General features: G+C 31.5%; 1 protein-coding gene across 2 annotated transcripts in view; it reads left to right on the top strand.

Annotated features, from left to right (window-relative positions):
- Positions 1-15,888: 15,888 nt before the first annotated feature.
- LOC120083669 overlaps positions 15,889-20,279 on the top strand; it is a 5,674-nt gene continuing 1,283 nt past the window's right edge. The window contains exons 1-4 of one of the 2 annotated variants that reach the window (XM_039039509.1): positions 15,889-16,022; positions 16,453-16,533; positions 16,656-16,889; positions 17,338-17,473. In XM_039039509.1, coding sequence (XP_038895437.1) covers positions 15,960-16,022; positions 16,453-16,533; positions 16,656-16,889; positions 17,338-17,451 — 492 coding nt within the window. In that variant the 5' untranslated portion in view covers positions 15,889-15,959 and the 3' untranslated portion in view covers positions 17,452-17,473. Of the gene's footprint in view, positions 16,023-16,452; positions 16,534-16,655; positions 16,890-17,337; positions 17,474-20,279 lie in introns of those variants that run through there. The other variant, XR_005483493.1, reaches the window with a different exon arrangement.

Here is a 20,279-nt window from a genome sequence, read left to right as displayed (position 1 = left end):
GTTAATTAAGGGTAAAAAATAATTGAAGAACTATACGGCAGGACTAAATTTTTGTGAAAAAAGTGTATAAGTAAAACAGAACGACCAAAAAGTTACACAAATGAGTATAACAAGAGTGGACATCCCCCGAAGGTTGAGAAGGTATTCAGTCTACGTTCCTGAATAATGATCAAAGCAAATCGTTCTGATCTTATTCTTATGTCTATCTATTGTATTATCTATACTACTGCAATTATCATCTCCATAACGATATATTTGTAGTCCTTCTATGGTTAGGTATTCGTTTAGTCTATTGTTATGGATGCGTTATGTATGCCTATTAGGTTCATTTTTTCATTTTCCTTAATTGTCTTCTTATAATTTATTATCTTGTCTTACTTACTTTTGTCTCTATGTATTTGTATGATAAAGCGATTTAATAGACAATTACCAAACTTAATTCCATAAAGGCCTCTCCACCCTCTTAATTATGAGCAGTACTACATATATCTGACCTCTCCGTATGCAAGCCCTAGAATATTATTCTAAACACTATTCAAAGCCTAGATCTAATCCCGTCACCCTTCTACCTCGAGCCATTCAAAAAAGCATCTATAAGGTACGAATGTGATTACGTACAACAAATAAGAGTTTAGACCCGAAAGAATATAAAGAATTCGGAAGAAAACAAACATAAAATGAGAACATTTCAATGAAATAGTTATAGATGGGAGCTAGCTAGTGCCCTCTCAATGCCATATTCCGACAGTTATTAAGTTTTAAACTCATAATCGTAATGTAAAAGAGAAGTAGAAAAGAAAATGTAAGAGATGTAAATTTTAACCATTTTATAGATTAAGTATTCAAGAAATACATAATGAAGATATGGTATAAATAGGGATATGAGAGCCTGGTAAGCATATGTCATTACTAATCTCTCACCAGGTTTAAACACTAAGAAGGTTTTTCAATTTATACTACTTAGAAGACTCAATAAGAATGTTTTCTTGTGCTTCGCGCAAGAATTGGCACTCTTCGTAAAGGAGTTCCCTCCCCTCAACAACTATTCTTCCTTTAGACATACTTCTCCAAGTCCGAGCAACTACAACGCGAGGAAAACATTTATCTTTCACTTCGGCATTCTTCTTTCTTCACTTTCCTCCGCCTCTAAGTATATAAGTTAAGACTACTACTATCTATGTATATGGCAAGGAAGAACATCTAAATTCTAAATAGCGACACCCCTTTAACGAAGGTGGCCTTGTATTTATAGAGCTTCAGGGTGAAGAGCTTTTCTCTCAATGATTGCATGATGGGATGTCATTATTCTCTCTGTTGATGCGCCGATTAATTTCATCGAAAAGTTTGAGTGTACTTGCTACAATTGTCGTTAAGCGACTTGTCATACCTTAATTCGGATTCTACCTCATGCAGCTTTCCTGTCCCATCCGTGATATTAAGCTTCCTATCCTTTGATGATGTCGTCTCTATGCGCCACCTTCTCCCTTAGAGATCAGCATCCTTCTATGCGGAAGCATGCGGAATCTGGCAATAGATTGCGTCTAAGCAATCTTTTATAGTGCTCGGTAAATTATAAATCAAAGTATGCTGAATCATTGCACAATTAGAACTGAAAAATCCGTTGTCAACGCTGTAATTCCTTTGGATCGCAAACTCAGGGTGCCATAACGACCAACCAGAACTTTTTTTCACTAGTATCAGATTATACGTAAACGGGTTAGTTGCTTTTAATGTGATGGTCAGTGCCATGAGACGATCGTCAATGTTCCTACGTTACAACTCCTAATAAGCTTTTGGAATCACGGATTCACTTGCTCAAGTTAGCATTCCAATTTCTATATAAATTGTTCTAGCAGAGTCCAGGATAATAATTGTTCAGTACAAATATCCTTGCCAGCATTTGCTTTCAGATAAAGGGTCTTTTTCGTTGTATTAATTATGGATAACAAGTGGTACTTTTTCTGCCCCAACACGTAATATCAACCCAACAAACCCACATTCCACCAACGGCAAAAATAAAATCATTACATTTAATAATGACTCACCATTTCAGTGGAGATCCTTCTTTGTCTTCTCATAAGTTTATCTGAAGTAGTATGAGCTAATATACAAGGTAATTCTTCTCTAGAAGGTCAACTCCACGATTAACTCTCATATTAATTACCACGGGAGTCATCCACAAGGCATATAATGCCAGTTCAATATTTATTTATGAGGACAACATACTCCTAGTTGTAATATGTACACATTAGCCTTAGGAAGAATCTGGGGAAATTTCTTTTTCAAGAATATAAAGTCTTCATTAAAGCCGGAACGCTTCTCTCTCTTAACAAGGTGATTTATATTTCTCCACCTTTATATATTAGGAGACGTCCTCTACGAAATTCAAAGTTATTATTGTACCACTTTTAAAAAACTCACATATGGTATCTGTATATACCAACCTGGAACGAATATCTTACTAATATGATACTTTTATTTTCATGGAAAAAACAAAAACTTACTATTATTTAATGGAAGAAAGTGTTATATTCTAAATGAAAATTCTATCTCCTTGGGTAGGGTACTAAAAATAGATTCCTATTCTTTTAAATCTTTATGTCGACCATATTTGTGCTGAATGCAAATACCAAGTGCCCTATTACTGCAACATAATTCATCGTTGGATTATCGGTCCAAGTCACAGCAGGGTAGTGTGACAGATAGCCGAGCCATAGAACATCGTTAACACTAAAACCGACAAGGAAATACTCTTTCTCAGTCATAAACTTTCTATGAACCGCATTTGGGGCAGGCGATGATGTTGCGGATCATTTTATTTAATACATTGATCACTAGATTCCTACCATGTCGTTTTGGCTTGACCACCCACGTGTGTCATAACGAAACATTACCACACACTCGCACGCTCTCACACCAGGATTCCGATACATAAGCAATTATGATTTTTTATGCCTAAAAACAATAGACCAAGGGTTTGAAATAATAACCAGACAACTATTTCCAAAGCACACCTCCTAAAATTTAAAAGCAGCAATTAATATTCCTCAGGGTTCAGAGCTAAGAATGCAGATTGATTAGAATTGGCATGGCAAGAATGCCTTATTAGGAGTTTTCGATAAAAAGTTAGTATTGGAGAAGTAAAGCTGGAATAGGGAATCTAAAATTCATGAGAAACCACTTTTCTGTTTACAGAAAAACAGGTTAACCAGGATAACCTCGACACAGGGCTGGGATGACTATCGTAAGAGCTATATGCTATCATTCCATATTGAATTGAAACTGTGCCTAAAGGTCTTTCCAGAGTCTTGAATAAGATGTCTATGTTGAATGACAAAAATAGAGGCAATGTGTTTCATTTAATTTGAAATCAGGGATAAATTATAGTTGCAAATCCAAAATCAGGTTCGATGGTGACCATATATTAAACACTCAGTATACATATACTATTCAATAGATTTGTTTGCCAGCACGAACGTAAAATATATGTAGCGAGGGTTTGAATAGGGCTGATCGATCATTCTAGAACGTGTATCTCAATTATAAAAGATATGAATAGAAGATGAGATGTGAGAGTACAGATCCGGAAGGGGTAAAGGGAATGAAGCAAGTCAAGAAAAAAGAATTACAACCAAAAACACACGCAAAGTTTGCTTTGGTCGACAACTAACGAATTGATTGAAATGTATTTATCTGGTAGAGGAGTTGACATCCACTCTTAATAGCACGGTAAACGAGACACACGATTTCTTCAAAGTATGGGATTCGTGTAGTATTATAAGCATTGCAAACAGTAAAGGTATACACCGGCAAATCTTAACTTGTTAAATGCGTAAAAGTAGCCAATCCACCTCAGAACTATCAACAAAGACTCTTGAGTTACTGAAATTATGTAAGCGCCAAATTCAAGTATCTAAACAGGTTTACTTAATGTTCACTTTCAGAATTTTTTTCAATGAACAGGGAATTATTCGGAGAAAGAACTGTGCTTTGGATGGACAAACCGTATTATGATGTAATTACGAAAAGTACGAACAATGGAACTAAGAGGAGATATCAGGCTAATAGACATTAAAAAACCATTGAGACGAGTGGTAAGACAATATTAAAAACGATAAGATTGTTACGATTATTAGCGAAAAAAATTTTTCTCAACCTAGTTTTTCTTGTTAAATGCGAGTAAAAGAGGCTTTAGTTATTATATAATGTATTATAGAACGCAGAAATTAAAGTGAATCAGGTAGAGTGAGGTACATGAAACGGATCAATATTAGATAGGAAAAGGATATCTGCCATAGAGAAATTAATTGACGACCTCTAAATAGAGTTTTTCTATCGGCATGAAGCAACGCAGGGCATACACAAAAAATCGCTCAAATTTTTTTTCTTCGTATTCATTTCTAGGATTTTCCTTCAGGCTGCATACGGAGGGTATTTATTCGAACCCTGATCTAGAATTAGTCACCGTTCCCGACAGAATATATATCTTTAGTTACCATCACTAATTATGTCCCATTTTGACCTTAATTAGAAATATTTTGGTCGCACGGTCTCCCATTATAATCCTTGCATCCAACCATTTGATTATTTCTTTCTTCACGACCTCCTTCATCACAGGGTGTAGTCTGCGTTGATGTTCGATCGATCCTTTCTGATCGTCCTCGAGACGTATCCTGTGCATGCAATATGCTGGACTGATTCCTCTAATGTCTGCTAGCGTCCAGCTAATTGCTTTTATGTACTTTTTCAGGATACTCAGTAGCGCATTTTCTTGATCTTCTTGAAGTGCAGAGGAAACTATTACTGGTAGAATTTCATTTTGCCCCAGAAAAGCATACTTTAGGTGATTTGGCAAGGTTTTCAACTCTACTGTCGGTGGTTGTTCCAAGGATGGTTTCTGTGTTTTTCTTTCTTCATTCATTGTCAGCTTTTCTTCTTTGGTAGATACTTCCGCAATCGCATTACAAGTTGCTATGGATGTGGTCGCATCCTCTCTTTCATCTTCATCTTCATACTTTTTTTCTTCATATAAACTGGGTTCATCATCGGATTCAGTGAGGTCTTCTACTTCCGGATATTTTATGGCTCTGATAATATCAAACCTAATCTTCTGTCTGTTCACGCTCAGTGTGATTTCTCCCTTGTACACATCAATCTAAGCGCGACCAGTGGATAAAAATGGTCATCTCAGAATGGTGGGTACATCCTTGTTCGCTTCATAATCAAGGATGATTTGTCAATCGTGATCAGGACATCCTTCACCTTCCCTTCTGGATGCACAAGGGATCTGTCAGCTAACTAGAAAGTCACTGTCGTGGGCACCAACTGCCCCACATTCAGCTGCTTAAAAATTGAAAAGGGCATTAAGTTGATGTTGGCCCCAAGATCGCAAAGCACTTGACCAATATATAACCCCCCCGATCGAGCAGGGTATTGTGAAACTTCTAGGGTCACACATTTTTTATGGAATAATGGTTTTTGCTCTTTACGTTAATGCCACCATTGCGAACTTACAATGTTTCTTTTCTTCGTCACCATGTCCTTCAGAAACTTTGCATACTTCGGCATTTGATCAATCGCTTTAGTGAAAGGTATGTTGATATGCAACTATTTCAGCATATCCATGAAGCGTTGATACTGCACTTCATTTTCTTCTTTTTAAGTCTCTGGGGGAATGGTGGAAGCTGTATTTTCACGGTTCCTTGTTCTATCGGCGAAGTGGACGCAATCTCCGGTTCCATCGTCCTTCTGTTCTTCCTGCTTTCTCTTAAGTCAACGGGGTCTGTGGTTCCATTGCAATTGAAGTAGTCCTGCTTGGCCTTCTTCTTCTCTGTCGCCACTGTCTTTTCGCTTTGCAACGTCACAACTTTATATGCATTCTTTCCCGTTACTTCCTGGGTTTACGCAGGGAGCTCTGTTGAACTCGCAGTGTCCCTTGCGGATCTACTTTTGAGTTCGCCCGCAATCTGTCCTATTCTGAATTTCAAGATTGCGAATTAGACATCGGCTGATTCTGGAGCACTGTTTCGTTCTTCTCAAATATACTTAACTTCAGGTAAAGCTTCTAAGAGATGAAATTCGAAGCTGCCGAACTAAATAGGCTTGATTTTTCGTTGGAACCATTTGTTGCGTGGGAAAAAATCCTTGTGGCCCTTCTTTTTGCGCGCATTGGTTGAAAATTTTGTTGTTTATTTCCATGTGAAAGTTAGGGTAGTTTCTCCATCCAATGTTGTAAAGTATGGGAAAATGCGATTATTCTTCACAAAATAAACAGGCTGTGGCGTTCCTCGACACTCTTCCATTGGATGCGCTTCACCGCAAGTCGGCACAAACTTGCGCTCGTTGCGTCGATGCGTTGAACTTGCCCCCTATTCATTCTGGCTGCTAAATTGCGATTCCTTTTATTAAATTCATCATCGTAGTCATTTGGTTTTTCAGGGATGCGATGGCCCCATTACTTGTGTCACTGTCTTTAATTCTCAGTTTTTTATCGCTTTCTCTCCAGTCTTCGTGATTTTTTGAAATTCGATCAAGTATGTTCTTAGCCTCGTCATATGTCTTGTCAAGCAGACCTCCAGCTGCTACCGCATTGGCAGCCGTCTGCAATGCAGGGTTCAAACCATGGTAGAAAATTTCCATCTATAGACAATCTGATAAGCCGTTGTATGGACAATCTCGCATCAGTCACTTAAACCTCGCCCAAGCATCACTGTGCGATTCGTCGATATCTTGTTCAAAATTGGTAATCAACTTCCTCCTTCTGGCGTTTTCTGTCGAAGGGAAGTACTTCTTCATGAACTTTTCCACTACCTATTCCCAGGATGTGGTCTCCCCTGGTTCGGGAGAATAAGCCCATTTCCCTGCTTGGTCACACAACGAAAATGGGAACAGTGTTAACCAAACCTCCTCAGCGGAGATGTTTGGGAACACAAACATATTGAAGATTTCAATAAAACTCCGGAGGTGAGCATGTGGATCCTCGCCACGCTTACCGCCAAACTGTCCGGCAGTTTGAATCATCTACAGCATCACCGGTTTCATCTCGAATCTCAATCCATCTAAGGCTGGCCTCATGATTCCTTGTGAGAAATTATAAAGATTCGACGATGCATAATCCCGAATGGGCCTATTGCAGTCGTTCCCAAGAGGATGGAGTTCACCATGATATTATTTGCATTTGGTGCTTTGTCTTCTGGTTGTTTTTCCATGTTGGGATTTTTCTCTTGTTGTTGTTGTTAGCAGTTGTTTCTTCTTCTTCTTCGAAAAGTTCTCTTAATCTCTGAGTCGTAAATGGGCTCAGGATTTTGTCCTTCGCTCATACGACACCCACTTTTTCCCTTACCTAAGGAGAGGCAATGCACAGAGATAGAAAGTCTACAAAGAAAATCAAAAAGTTATCGTTAGCACACTTGTACTGCCGTAGTCCTCAACAACGGCACCAAAAACTTGATGCGTTGTGAATATGATGAAATAATGGTGTATATTACGATGGTGGTGTAAGCGTTGTGCATGCAAGTTTTCCTAGCAGAATCCAAGTATAAACCCTACTAGGTTTCCTAGTAAGCCCAGGGTCGAACACAGGGACTATGGAGACAGTATGCGACGGTGATTTCAGATTTCTTTGCGGTGATAAATAATACAATGAGTTGGTTGGTATTGTTTGTTTAAGGTATATGTTCTATGCGGCGGACTTGAGAAAAGAGTTAATAACAATGAAAGTTACAATGAGTACGCGGGGGAACAGGTTGAGAAGATATTCAGCTAGCGCTTCCTGAGATTGCGTTCAAGCTATGCGATTATGCTACACACATACAACAGCAAATGATCTTCAAATGCAAATGCTATAGCTCTTAGTTTTAGGACGCATGCGATGTATGCGGTGATGTCTATAGGACTTATTCCAAAGTCTCTATTTCTTGCCTATGCGATGATGAATGATGCACACAGATACAAGGTGACCGTATACCATCACCTCTTATCTCTAAGGTGCATGCAATGCGTTAATAGCAAACAAAACTTATTCCTAAGTCTTCACCTCTTGATTATGCAGTTCTAATCTGACTCTCCCGAGCCTAGATTCTAATCTGAATTTTTCAAGCCTAGATTCTATCCTTAGACCATCCTTTCGAGCATCTCTAAAGGACGAATGATGCATACATAATACAAGATGATCGCATAAAGTGAAGATCTCAGGTTATGCTAGCTAAGTGCCTCTCAACCCATTCGATAGTTTAGTTACTCATGTGTAATGTAAAGAGAGTGAATAGATGTAGAGATGTAATTTCCATTTTATAGATAAGATCAGAATATAGAATGACAATGAAAAATAGGGATAGAGAGCCTGGTAGCAATGTCTTGCTCCCCAAGGCTTTTACACTAAGTTTTTCTTTACTCTGCTCAAAAGAATGTTCTTGCTTCCGTAAGAGTCGGCCCTCTCTCTGTTCTCAATGCTTCCTGGCACTCTTCTGAGCTAACCAGGACGTTCTTTCGACGTCTTCTCTCTTCACTCTCCTCCGCCTTCTAAGTATATAAAGTTATAGACTACTACTATCTATGTATATGGCGAGAAAGAACTCTAAATTCTGAATAGCGGAACCCCCTTTAACGAAGGTGGCCTTTGATATTTATAGAGCTTCAGGGTGAAGAGCTTTTCTCTCAAATGATTGCACTGATGGGATGTCATTAATTCTCTGTCTGATGCGCCGATTAATTTTCATCGAAAAGTTGAGTGTACTTGCTACAATGTGTCGTTAACGACTTGTCAACTTAATTCGGATTCAACCGTCATCAGCTTTCTATCCCATCGTGATTTATTAAGCTTCCACCTTGATGTGTCGTCTCTATGCGGCCACCTTCTTAAGCAGATCTTCGCGAACGCATGCGATTACATAGCATTGCGGTCGCAATCTTTTAATACGCTCGAATGCTGAATTCCTTGGATCGCAACTCTGCCTTATGCCAACGAATTTTCCTGCACAAAATACGTAACTTAGTTGCTTTAATGCGATGGCCGCATACAATTGCAATGTTCTAAACTTAATGCTTTTGGACGCGATTTTATATATTTTTACCATCGCAATCTTGCATTGTTTTATATCTTTGCGTTGTAATAACGTGCATTTCTGCCCGTTATCAGAATACGATCGTTGTTTCCTCCTTATCTCTACCAAATTCAACAGAGCCTACACCTCCTGGATTCTCATTCCGATGATACCAAGGTCACTAAGTGATGGAGTCCAAAGAGGTTACTTGTTCGTGGAGAAGTTTGTTTGTGTCCAGACGATTGAGTTGACGTTCTAAGTGACAGCGAGAGATGCTGGTCCGTTCTTCACGAGAGTGAGAGAAAATCAGAAGAAGAGTTCTTCAAAATGTATGTCTCTCGTTCCTTTATATTTAATTTATCAAAGCATGTCGTAATTTGTTCTGAAATGCATAACTGGCTTGTATGTTTGTGAATGCTTGTAATTCTGTCACAATGAATTTGGAACGATCTTGCTTCCGCTCATAGGTTCTCTTTGATAAGAGTTCGTTCAAGTCCATCCAACTTAAACATCGCAAGAGTTATGATAACCTATCAAAAGCTTTAATCAAGAGCCAATAACTCCAACTAGTAATTCTTCTTCCTTTTAGGCACGTTACATGAAGAAGCAAAACACAATATCTTACTCAACCCACCAATCTCCAACACCACAAAAAAGAACAAAAAATGATCATGACCTATTGATCCTTTCAAAATTTCTCTTGAAACATTTTGACTTTAATACCTAGTAGACTTTAATAGAGCTATAGTCTCTTCTTCCTCTCTTTCTTATTTATAAAGCTATTGTGACCTAATACTTGAATGTGGGTCTTATGAGGGGGATTTATTTACTGTGACCTAATACTTGAATGCGGGTCTTATGAGGGGGATTTATTTGTTCTACCACCAACTTCATTACCTAATGCCAAAACATATCACCGTTTCTTAGTGAATTCTCAACTAGACTACTTTATTCTCTAGCTTAGATAGATACATCCTTTAATATCACCGTTTCTTAGTGAATTCTCAACTAGACTACTTTATTCTCTAGCTTAGATAGATACATCCTTTACTATCTACACAACCATATCATAACACTACATAGTTCATCAAGTTTAAAGATCTTTGAATTATCTATTCTTTCTTAGCAATCCTTTCATAAGATCATAAGATTGGGATGTTACATTTTTAAAGTAAAAGGGTATTTTAGAAACAAAGTGAAAATTCAAGGGTGTTTGTCATAATTTAACCCTTAATTTATACTAGTCAAGAAATACGTGCAATGCACGTGAAATTCTTGATGTTTTAATTTAATATTGTAAGAAATAATAACTTTTAGCATATAACAATTAAACATTATATAGTTTTGTTTTAATGTTCATTATTCTGTTTGTAAAGTAAAACAACAAAATGATTTTTTTTTTCTTTTGCAAAATTGCAATTTTAACATTTATGTAAATATTTATTATCAAGAAAAAAACATACTTTTATTTATTATTATTATTTTTTAAAAAAATAAATCTTCTTATCTTATTTAAAAGAATATTTGCTACTTTAGAACAAAAAAAAAAAATCCCTAAAAAAATGTTTGTTACCTTAGGAAAAAAGATACCCTCAAAGTGTTTTTCATTGTATATAATTAATAGGACAATAATAACTTTTTTTAATACTAATTATAAAACTAAGTAACAAAAACACACATAAAAAGTTAATAAAACTATGTAAGGTTATTTTATTTATTAATTTAAAGAAAATTAAAAAAGAGTTCATTAATATATATAATATTTCTACAAATGTAATGCTTCAGAATGAAAAGATTAAATCCATTTTTTATCAATTATTTGTCCTATTTTCTCAACACCTCTCCATATCTTTTTTCCCTTAACTTCTTAAATAGTATTTCTTTGTCTCCTTTTTCCCTATTTCTCATTATTTTTTATATAGCTACGGTTGGAGGATAAACACCCTAAAATTATGAGATTCTATTGATAGATAAGTGGATCATGATCGAAATCGAATGATTTGTTACACAATAATTCCATATTTTTCTCAACTTATCACTTCATTTTTCACTATTATTTAATTTTCACAAATATCTTTCTATATCTTCTCACTTCCATATATTTCTCTTTATTTTTTCTCTGTTCCAATGATTTTTCCCTCATCTCAATTAAGGATGTCAACGGTCTTTGAGCTCAAACTGAATTGATCTGCAAATTTTAAAAAAGCGTATCTTATGAAATCGAACCGAACCACATATTTGGTTCGGTTTCACGATTTTTTATATATTTTTTAATTTTTTATGCCTTTTTCATATTTTCTAAATTATAAGCGGTTCGATAAAATTTGGTTCCACGATTTTTTTGTTCTTTTTAAATTTTTATTTTTTTTCATATTTTTAAAATTATATATACATATTTTTTAATATATTTATTAAAAAAGCGGTTAGGTTCGATTTCAAATCGGTTTTCAAATTTAAAATCGAACTAAATCGCAATAATTCAGTTTGAAAATATATCAAACTGAATCGAACCACATTAATTTGGTTTCGGTTTAGCATTCGGTTCGGTTTTAGTGGTTTCAATGATTACCCCTAATCTCAACTAACTCTCTTTTTCTTTTTAACATAAATTCAAAATAAACTTATCCCAAATTGTGTGGAGAAAACAATAAACATATGAATAACTATATAGTCCCTAATTTGAACTCATTATTGACGCTAAAATCCATAATTTTAATTCAAGCTTGGAACAAATAGGATACCCCAATTTGACAAAAACAAACCCATCTTCATGTAAGTATAAAGGATAGGATCAAATAATTAAGCACTAACGTTTTTTCTTGAGATTGTTTTTTGTGGAGAAGCTACTTCATAATAGACCAAGTACTCACAACAATTTGAATAAGAAGTTCATAAAATTATATATCAAAATAGTAAATACAAAGTTAAAAAAATATAGGATAGAAAGTTATTATTATATTGAAGAAGAAGTAGATTATCCATTAAATTGTCCTTTAAATCTCTAGCTTCTCTACACCCTGATTTAATACATGGAAATGAATATGTTAATCAATTAATAGAACATGTGCAAATTCTCAATCCAAAATTCAAGACTAAAATATAATGGTGATATCTTTTATATGTATATAAATGAAAGAGAAAAAACAATATAACCTTTTGAAGAATTAGACGTCGTGTTTAGAAGAGTAACATACATCTACATTGAAGATACAAAATAGAAATCTAACCATTATTATTTTATGAATGAATAAAAGAAACAAAAAATATATATATAAAAAGAAAAAGTTAGAGATTTGCAAGCATAACTAATTTATGAATATATTAAAAATTTAAAGAAATATATTATAAAATTTAATCTAAAAAAAGAATGTTATTAAAAATTTGCATTTCTATAAATAAAAATCATCAAATCAACCTAACTATAACACCATGAGATACCAACCTAATGAGGGTGAGGGTAAAATCTTTGATAAGGGGTTGGATGGGGCGGAGGTGGTCGTTGATTCTAGGGTAAGTGAATTAGTGGTGGTCGATAATGAAGATAATGGATGATTTAAATTGGGAATAAGAAATGAAATTTGAAGAAGGATTTAAAGGACAAACAGATGGAATTGAATAACTGAGTTGGTGGGTTATGGAGAAAGAATTAACAGAGACATGAAATAAAAGCACCTTTCTCAACCACAGTTGGTACTTAAATCTTTTAAGGATGGTTTGCAATAGTGGCAAGCAGCCTCCTCCGTTACTGGGGGCGTCAACATTGTCTTTGATCGAAATTAAATCTAAAAAGAAAAAAGGATCAAAACCCCAAAATTTTCCAATAAAAACTTTTTTTGAACTCATGAGAATAAAAGAATTGAAGGCCCCTCACATTATTAGAATAAATTGAAATTAATAATTCAAAGAAAAGAAGTGAATCAGAGTAATAACTTTTACTTTTCAGAAATCTTAAAGAGCATCGTTGGGATTTGGCAACTTCTTAAAGAAAAAATCACAATGCAAAAACTACTATTATGGAACTACTCTCCTTCCATAAAAAATTAGTTATGTGATGAAAGAGTATGAGAAAAGAACAAAGAACAATTACGTATTTACATGGAAAAGGTGTCAAGACCTCAAACAACAATTACGTGGAAGACATTAAAGGAAAAAGTAGTAATTATAAAAAATGTAAGGGAAAAAATGGAACACAAAAATTCTCCTTTTATTGTCCCATTTAATATAGAATAGATAGCGGGATAAGTCACATATCTTTAAAAAAATCGCGAAAATTTTGAAAATTCATAGACATTATTGAAATCTTCTAGTGTTCAAATGTGATGATAGTTGTTTAGAGTCTGTTTGGTAGATAATTCAGATTCTATTTTATGTTTTTAGAATCAACAAGTTCAGTAAATATGTGTTTGACAGACAATTTGAATTTTGTTTCTGAAAACTATTTTCGGATTATGTGATCCAAACAATGAAAAATCTGAAAACAACATTTTTATGTTTTTATCAGAGTTATTTTCAAATATAGAAAAATAAATCAAAATATTTACAAAATATAGCAAAATTTTAGAACTATCAATGATAGACGCTGATTGACTTTTTCTATCAGCAATCAGCGTCTATCATTGATAGTTTTAAAATTTTGCTCTACCTTATAAATATTTTCGACAATTTTACTATTTGAAATAATTTCCCTTTATCATATCCAGGTTTTGAATTTTGAATTTTAAAATGTAGAATTATATAAAATATAGATAAAAAAAATTAGAAATACAATATATTATGTTATAGATTCAATTCATTTTTTAAAAAAAAATATATAATATGTATTATGTAATATATTATAAAGTATATAATATTACAAAATAATAATAATAATTTTTTTTAACATAAATTAATAATAATTTATTGTCAATTAAATATTAGTGGGTAACTACAACTAGGTCTATGATATATGAATGTATAGTGTCAAATATATTTTAAACAATTATTTAAATTAGAGTCCAATTTTTGAATCCTCTACTAAAAACATATTTGAAAACATATATTAATTGAATTCCTTGCCTTCAAATTTCAAGAACAATCTAATTAACAAAATCTTAGTGTAAATTATTATTGATCAAAGCTAAGAACCTTGAACCTCAACTCTTGTTGTCTTTGACTTTGTCAGAAAAAGAAAGACAATATGTTGGGTGACTGTTTACATTCCAAATTAAAGCATTTGGGTATTCACCATTGCTGTAAAGCTAAATAAAGAAAAGGAATTTAAAACTCTGCTTCCATTGTTCTCTGTGTGGAAAAATAAAGTTATACTCTTCAACCTTTATCTCTTTTCCTTCCCTTTTTTTGGGATGTGTACATGAACATGAAAACCAATCAATATAACATAAATCACTTGTATGTAGCTAGGTATGTTCCACACTTCATAAAACTACATAAATGCAAACTAAAAATAAAAGCTATTATTAGAAATGGAGTTGACATGAGGGATAGTAAAATACAACACGAAGTCGAGTCTCCATGGATACTTTTCTCGAACAAAATAAGGATGCATTCTCCACCCTATAACACCCCAAGCCCAGAATTCAAAATTAGATTTAGCACTTGATGATCTTAGCATTTTCTTGCGATCAAGGTCACCCAATATAGGATTGCTTCATGCTAAACATATTTAATTTTGGAGTTTCTATGATTGAGCCATTGAAAAGAAAAGATTACATTGTTGATATAGATAGTAACTTTCATTTCTTTTAATATTTCATAACTATATTTTATATCCTCAGGATCCCTTTCATTCAAATGTGATGATTCGTTTATGTACCTCTAATAATCTCTGATTTTACACCTTCCGATTACTTAATTAAGTTATTATATATTAACATCTTATATTAAATTTAAGAAAATAACGTTTTAGACAAATTTTTTAATTATCGGATCTTAATGCATGAAAAAAAAATTGTTCACTTTAAAAGATGCTTCTTTTTTTAGTCTCAAATCCATGACATCAAGTCATCATTCTACACATCTATATTAGCCTTTTCCTTTTATCCTTTTTATTTTTTTTTTATTATTTTTTTTTTAGAATGTGAAACACGACATTTTCCTTATTCCACAACATTTTCCTTATTCTTCTTTAACCTTTACCTCTTGTTTGGTCTGAATTTTAAAATAATTATAGAAAGAGAATGAGAATGAGATTTTTTTTAAAGCTTACTTCTTTTGTCCATAATGAGAATAATTAAATACTTGGCCTTCAAGGATGCTTGTCAAAGTTTTTATACCCCCTTTTACACACTACATTACTATATAATTTCCAACCTAGAGGTACAATCTCCATATCATTCATAATTGAGAAGATCATATTCCTTGTAGCCTCCATATCCATGGGAATTCCATATCTTTGCTTCGTGGTGGGGCTCGATACCTAAGCTTCCCTTGAATGCACCGTCCTCTTCCGTCGCCACGATGGTTCCTGCCTCAGTTTCGATCTCAAAAATAAGGCACCATTTTCTAGACTCTCCAGTAGTTCAACCAATGCTATTTCAATTGGTTCGATTTGGAATTGTGAATTACATGCAACAAATTTATTAGTTCATTGTGGAACATGTATAGTTGGGAGCAACATTCGGATGCTATAGAAGACCCTTTGAAGTTACTTCTAAGCTTAGTATATCAAAAGAAAGAGCAAACACATGTCAGCAATTACTCGGCGCTAAGGTTTTTATTTTATTTATATTTTTTGACAATTATGTAGGGTGGGAATCGAACCTCTAACGTTGAGGTTGATAATAAAATATTTTATTTCTTATAGCTCTATTTTTTTAAAATTAGTTTTAAAAGTTTTTTTTTTTGGATGTATGAGTGAGGCATTGAAGTGGTGGTGACAAGAAGACAAGGAAGCAGAATATCATATGAACCAATTTTTTAATGGAAATGATGACCGTGGCATATGAGGCTCGCATGGCACATATCCAATTCTTATTACATCTTGTAAAACCATAAACCCATACACATTTTACTCTCATTTTTAATTTTTTTCCTCTTTTTATTTCGATATTTAAAAGTATAATTACAAAAAGTCAAAAAGTCAAAAATTATGATTTTTTTTTTTCAAGAAAAGAACAAAAATTATATTAATAAAAAGCTTGGCTACTAGGTTTGTAGATAATTAAAATGTGACCAAATTGATTGTTAAAATTAAGTTGAGACGAATTTTACAATAATAATAACTATTATTATTTGGATAATTGTTGTAAATGATAAAATTACTGAAAATATTTTCAAATACAGCAAAATATTACCATCCATCAATGACATTTTGTAAATATGTAAATAATTTGACTTATTTGTTTATATTTGAAAACAACTCTTATTATTTTGATAACGTGGGCTAAAGTCTTATGTGGATCTTCTTAAATAGGATGAATACGAGAAAGCTCTACGATTTCTTGAGGAGGAGAGGAATTTTCCTCGATGTGAAGGAAGACTATATCTTTACCAGGTATTTATTACAACCATTACATTAAAAATGAAAGGAAAAAGATAATTAAACAAGACATGAATTTAGGGTCGATTTGAAATAATTTTTTAAGTACTTGAAAAGTCGTTAATATTTATGTGTAGGCTGTGGTGCATACAATGTTGGACAAGGATGATAATGCTGAAAAATGGTGGAATAAGTACCTAGAAACCCTTGGCAATGGCAACGTAAATGAAAATTTAAAAATGATTGATTGTACAAATACAAATTCAGAGAGCTCTTTGAAGGGTGCTAAAGACTTATTGAAACCATTGTTGAGCTTAAAACCAGCAAAGGAGGAAAAAAACTCAGTCCTCTCCAACATTATTCCCATTAAGGTTCTCTTCTTATCCTCTCTAAAATTATAATGGAATCAAGATTATTAATGCTAAGTGAAATGTTTACTGTTTTGTTACTGGTTAATTGTATGTTTTAGTCTCTAATTGTTTAATTCTTTTTTCATGTAGTACTTATATTGTTTAAGAAATTTAAAATAAAAAGATAAAAAGCTTCGTTTGGTAACTATTTGATTTTTAGTTTTTCGTTTTTTCATAATTGAGTCTATAAACACCTCTTCCATCTCCAATTTCTTGTTTTGTTATATTTTTTTTTTTTACAAATGTATTAAAAAAACCAAATTAAGTTTTGAAAAAAAAAATAGTTTTTGAAAACATGTTTTTGTTTTTGGAAAGATGCAAACTATTGTAGACGTGAGTGAAAATAGGCTTATACTTTTATTATTGTTTTAATTTTTAAGTGAATCTAAAAAGGGTAGTTTGGGTGCAGAATATGGCATTTGAAGAGGTGGTGAATGGAGAATATGATTTAGCAGAATGCCTTATGAAATGCTCCAAGCTGACCTTGCTAGAAACTCAGAGGAGGCATTGGAGGCACAAATAGCATATTCTCCACATTCTTATATCTTGTAAGTTTTCTATATTCTATCTCCTTTTGTTAATTATATATATATTTATATATATATAGTATAGTTCACAACAAACAAAAGTGGGAAGATTTGATTTCTAAAAAGGGTTTAAAATGTAGATTTTAACGAGAAATCGAGGTATCATTTTATGTACAGTCAAAAAACATTCATATCTGTTGATGAATGTTTTCGGAAAAAAACTAGAACAACAAATGTTATATTCATATTGATGATATTAATAAAAAGAATGTTGCTTACTTTCATGCTCTATGATTCTTTTTATGGTATAATGAAAATATCAAGTCAACCCACATCTCGATGTCAATTCATAGAAATAGAGAATTGTTAACACACCATTTTTAATTCTTGTTGACCATTGACGTATGACTAATACGTAGCAATGCTAGTTGAATTATTTTCGTTTTGACATAAATATAATATTAATTGTATATGTATTTTATGTTTAGTTGTCTAATAAATTAATATTTTTTATTTCTTAATTAGGATAAATATGAAGAAGCTCTAAAACGTCTCAGTGAGAACCAGAATCAGTTTCCTCCAACTGATGCAAGACCTTGCCTTTACAAGGTAATACCTTTTTTCTCTTTAAAGAACCAAAATATGGGGGGGACATTGTTTCTTTTTTTAAATGTATCGAACTATTCTAAATTTTAAATTTGATTCTAAATTTTAAGATTTTATATCTATTTATTTTATATTATAAACATATTTAATACGTCTCCAACGTTTACAGTAGTTATTCTATTTAATTCTTATATATTGAAACAACCTATGAATGTAACAAGTCTATGAATTTTTCAGTATTTATATGTAACATAATTTCCTAGTGTGGTAAACAATTTAGATTTAGTTTGAGTTTATTGTTGTTTTTAAAATAATTGCCGGTAATTATAGAACTGTTTGGTAAATTTCAAGCTTTAGACTTGAATAAGCTGTATTGTTTTTAGATATAGTAATTAAAAAAGATGTATCAAAATTTACATTCTTTTTTATAATTTATAATTTTTCAAATAATGATTTAAGATATTGTATTTTATTTGCTCTACATTAATCCTTTTAAGTGTTAGAAATAACTTTAATTTTCTTGAAAAAAATGAATATGTTATAATGATTAAAATAAAAAAAAGTTGCATTCAACTTAGGAAAATAAATAAATAAATAAATAATATAAATTATATATATATATATAGAATAGAATTTATAATTGAAAATTGAAATTTTACTAAAGCTGACATTCTAAAAGCTAGGAAAAATATATTTTAAAAATGCTCGAAAATAAGCTGTGTTTTAATAAGTGATTTTAATAGCTAACAATTTACTTTACCAAACACCAAAAGGGTTAAAAAAATTAAATCATTTTAAACCACTCTTAAATATTAGAAAATTAAACCAAGCAATTTTTTAGTTCTCATCTCATATTTGCAAATACATACAAAAACAAGGAAAAAAAACGAAAAGAAGTATTTTTAACTTTAAACACATATTTAGACAATATTTTTAACTTTTTTATCCTAAAAAACAGTTGCTATTGCCTATTAGGTAAATTCTATTTTCATAAAATATAAATGATAAATATCATCATTGATATATTATTTTTACCTTGCAACGACCTCTAGTATAATGTCATCTAATATGAAAAGGGTCGATGTTAGTAAAACAAGTATTTATTAGATTGTTTTAGTAAAGGACTTTTTTTAAAAAAAAAATTAAGTAAAGGACTTGATTTAATATGTCCATTAACCTTTTGAAACTTTTATAATACAATCTATAGATACTAGAAATAGTAAAATGATATAAAATGTGGGACATTATTTATAATTATGGATAAATTTTCAAAGATAAAAAAATGTCAAATTCTTTAAAAAAAATAGTAAAAAAATATAATAATAAACACTAATAGACTTTTTACAAGTCTCTATCAGCACCTATTAAAGAAATTTAAATTGACATAAATTTTACTATATTATTTTCTTTTTTTTTTTTTTATTGTTAATTTTTTATTTTTTTTTTTATTATTTTATTTCCTTATTTTTTTAATTTTTTTTTTTATATTTTTGTATAATTTTTTTTTTTTTTATTATTTTTTTTTTATTTTGTTATTTTTATATTGCTTTTTTTTTTTTTTATTTTTTTTTTTTTTTAATATTCTTATTTTTTTTTTTTTAATTTTTATTTTTTTAAATTTTTTTTTCTTTTTATTTATATTTTTTTATTATTTTTTATTTTTTTTAATTTATTATTATTTTTTTTTTTTTTTTATTTTATTGTTTTTTATATTTGTTTATTTTTTATTTATTATTTATTTATTTTATTTTTTTAATATTTTATTTTCTATTTTTTGATTTTTTTTATAAATTTTTTTATTTATATTATTTATTTTTATATTTGTTTTTTTTATTAATTTCTTTTTATTTTTATTTTGATTTTTCTTTTTTTTCTATTTTTTTTTATTTTTTTTTTTTTTTATTTTATTTTTTAAATTTTTTTTATTTTATTTTTTTTTTTTATTTTTTATATTTTTTTTTATATTTTTTTTTTATTTTTTTTATTTTTTATTTTTTTCTGTAAATCGTTTTTTTTTTCTATTTTGGTTATATAATGTTGATTGAATGCACTTTTTATGTAGCTATTCGGGCTTAACCCAGTGTTGGGCAACCATGAAGATGCAAAAATTTGTTGGAAAGCTTTCCATGAAAACCCAATTGGCTCCAAAAGGCTTAACCAAGCCACCCATGAATTAGAGCCAATTATATTTATCGAGGCAAATCCTATTTTTTTTTTA

Source organism: Benincasa hispida, chromosome 8 (assembly GCF_009727055.1).
Source record: "Benincasa hispida cultivar B227 chromosome 8, ASM972705v1, whole genome shotgun sequence".
NCBI classification, from domain to species: Eukaryota; Viridiplantae; Streptophyta; class Magnoliopsida; order Cucurbitales; family Cucurbitaceae; genus Benincasa; species Benincasa hispida.
This window is presented reverse-complemented; position numbering and strand designations above follow the sequence as displayed.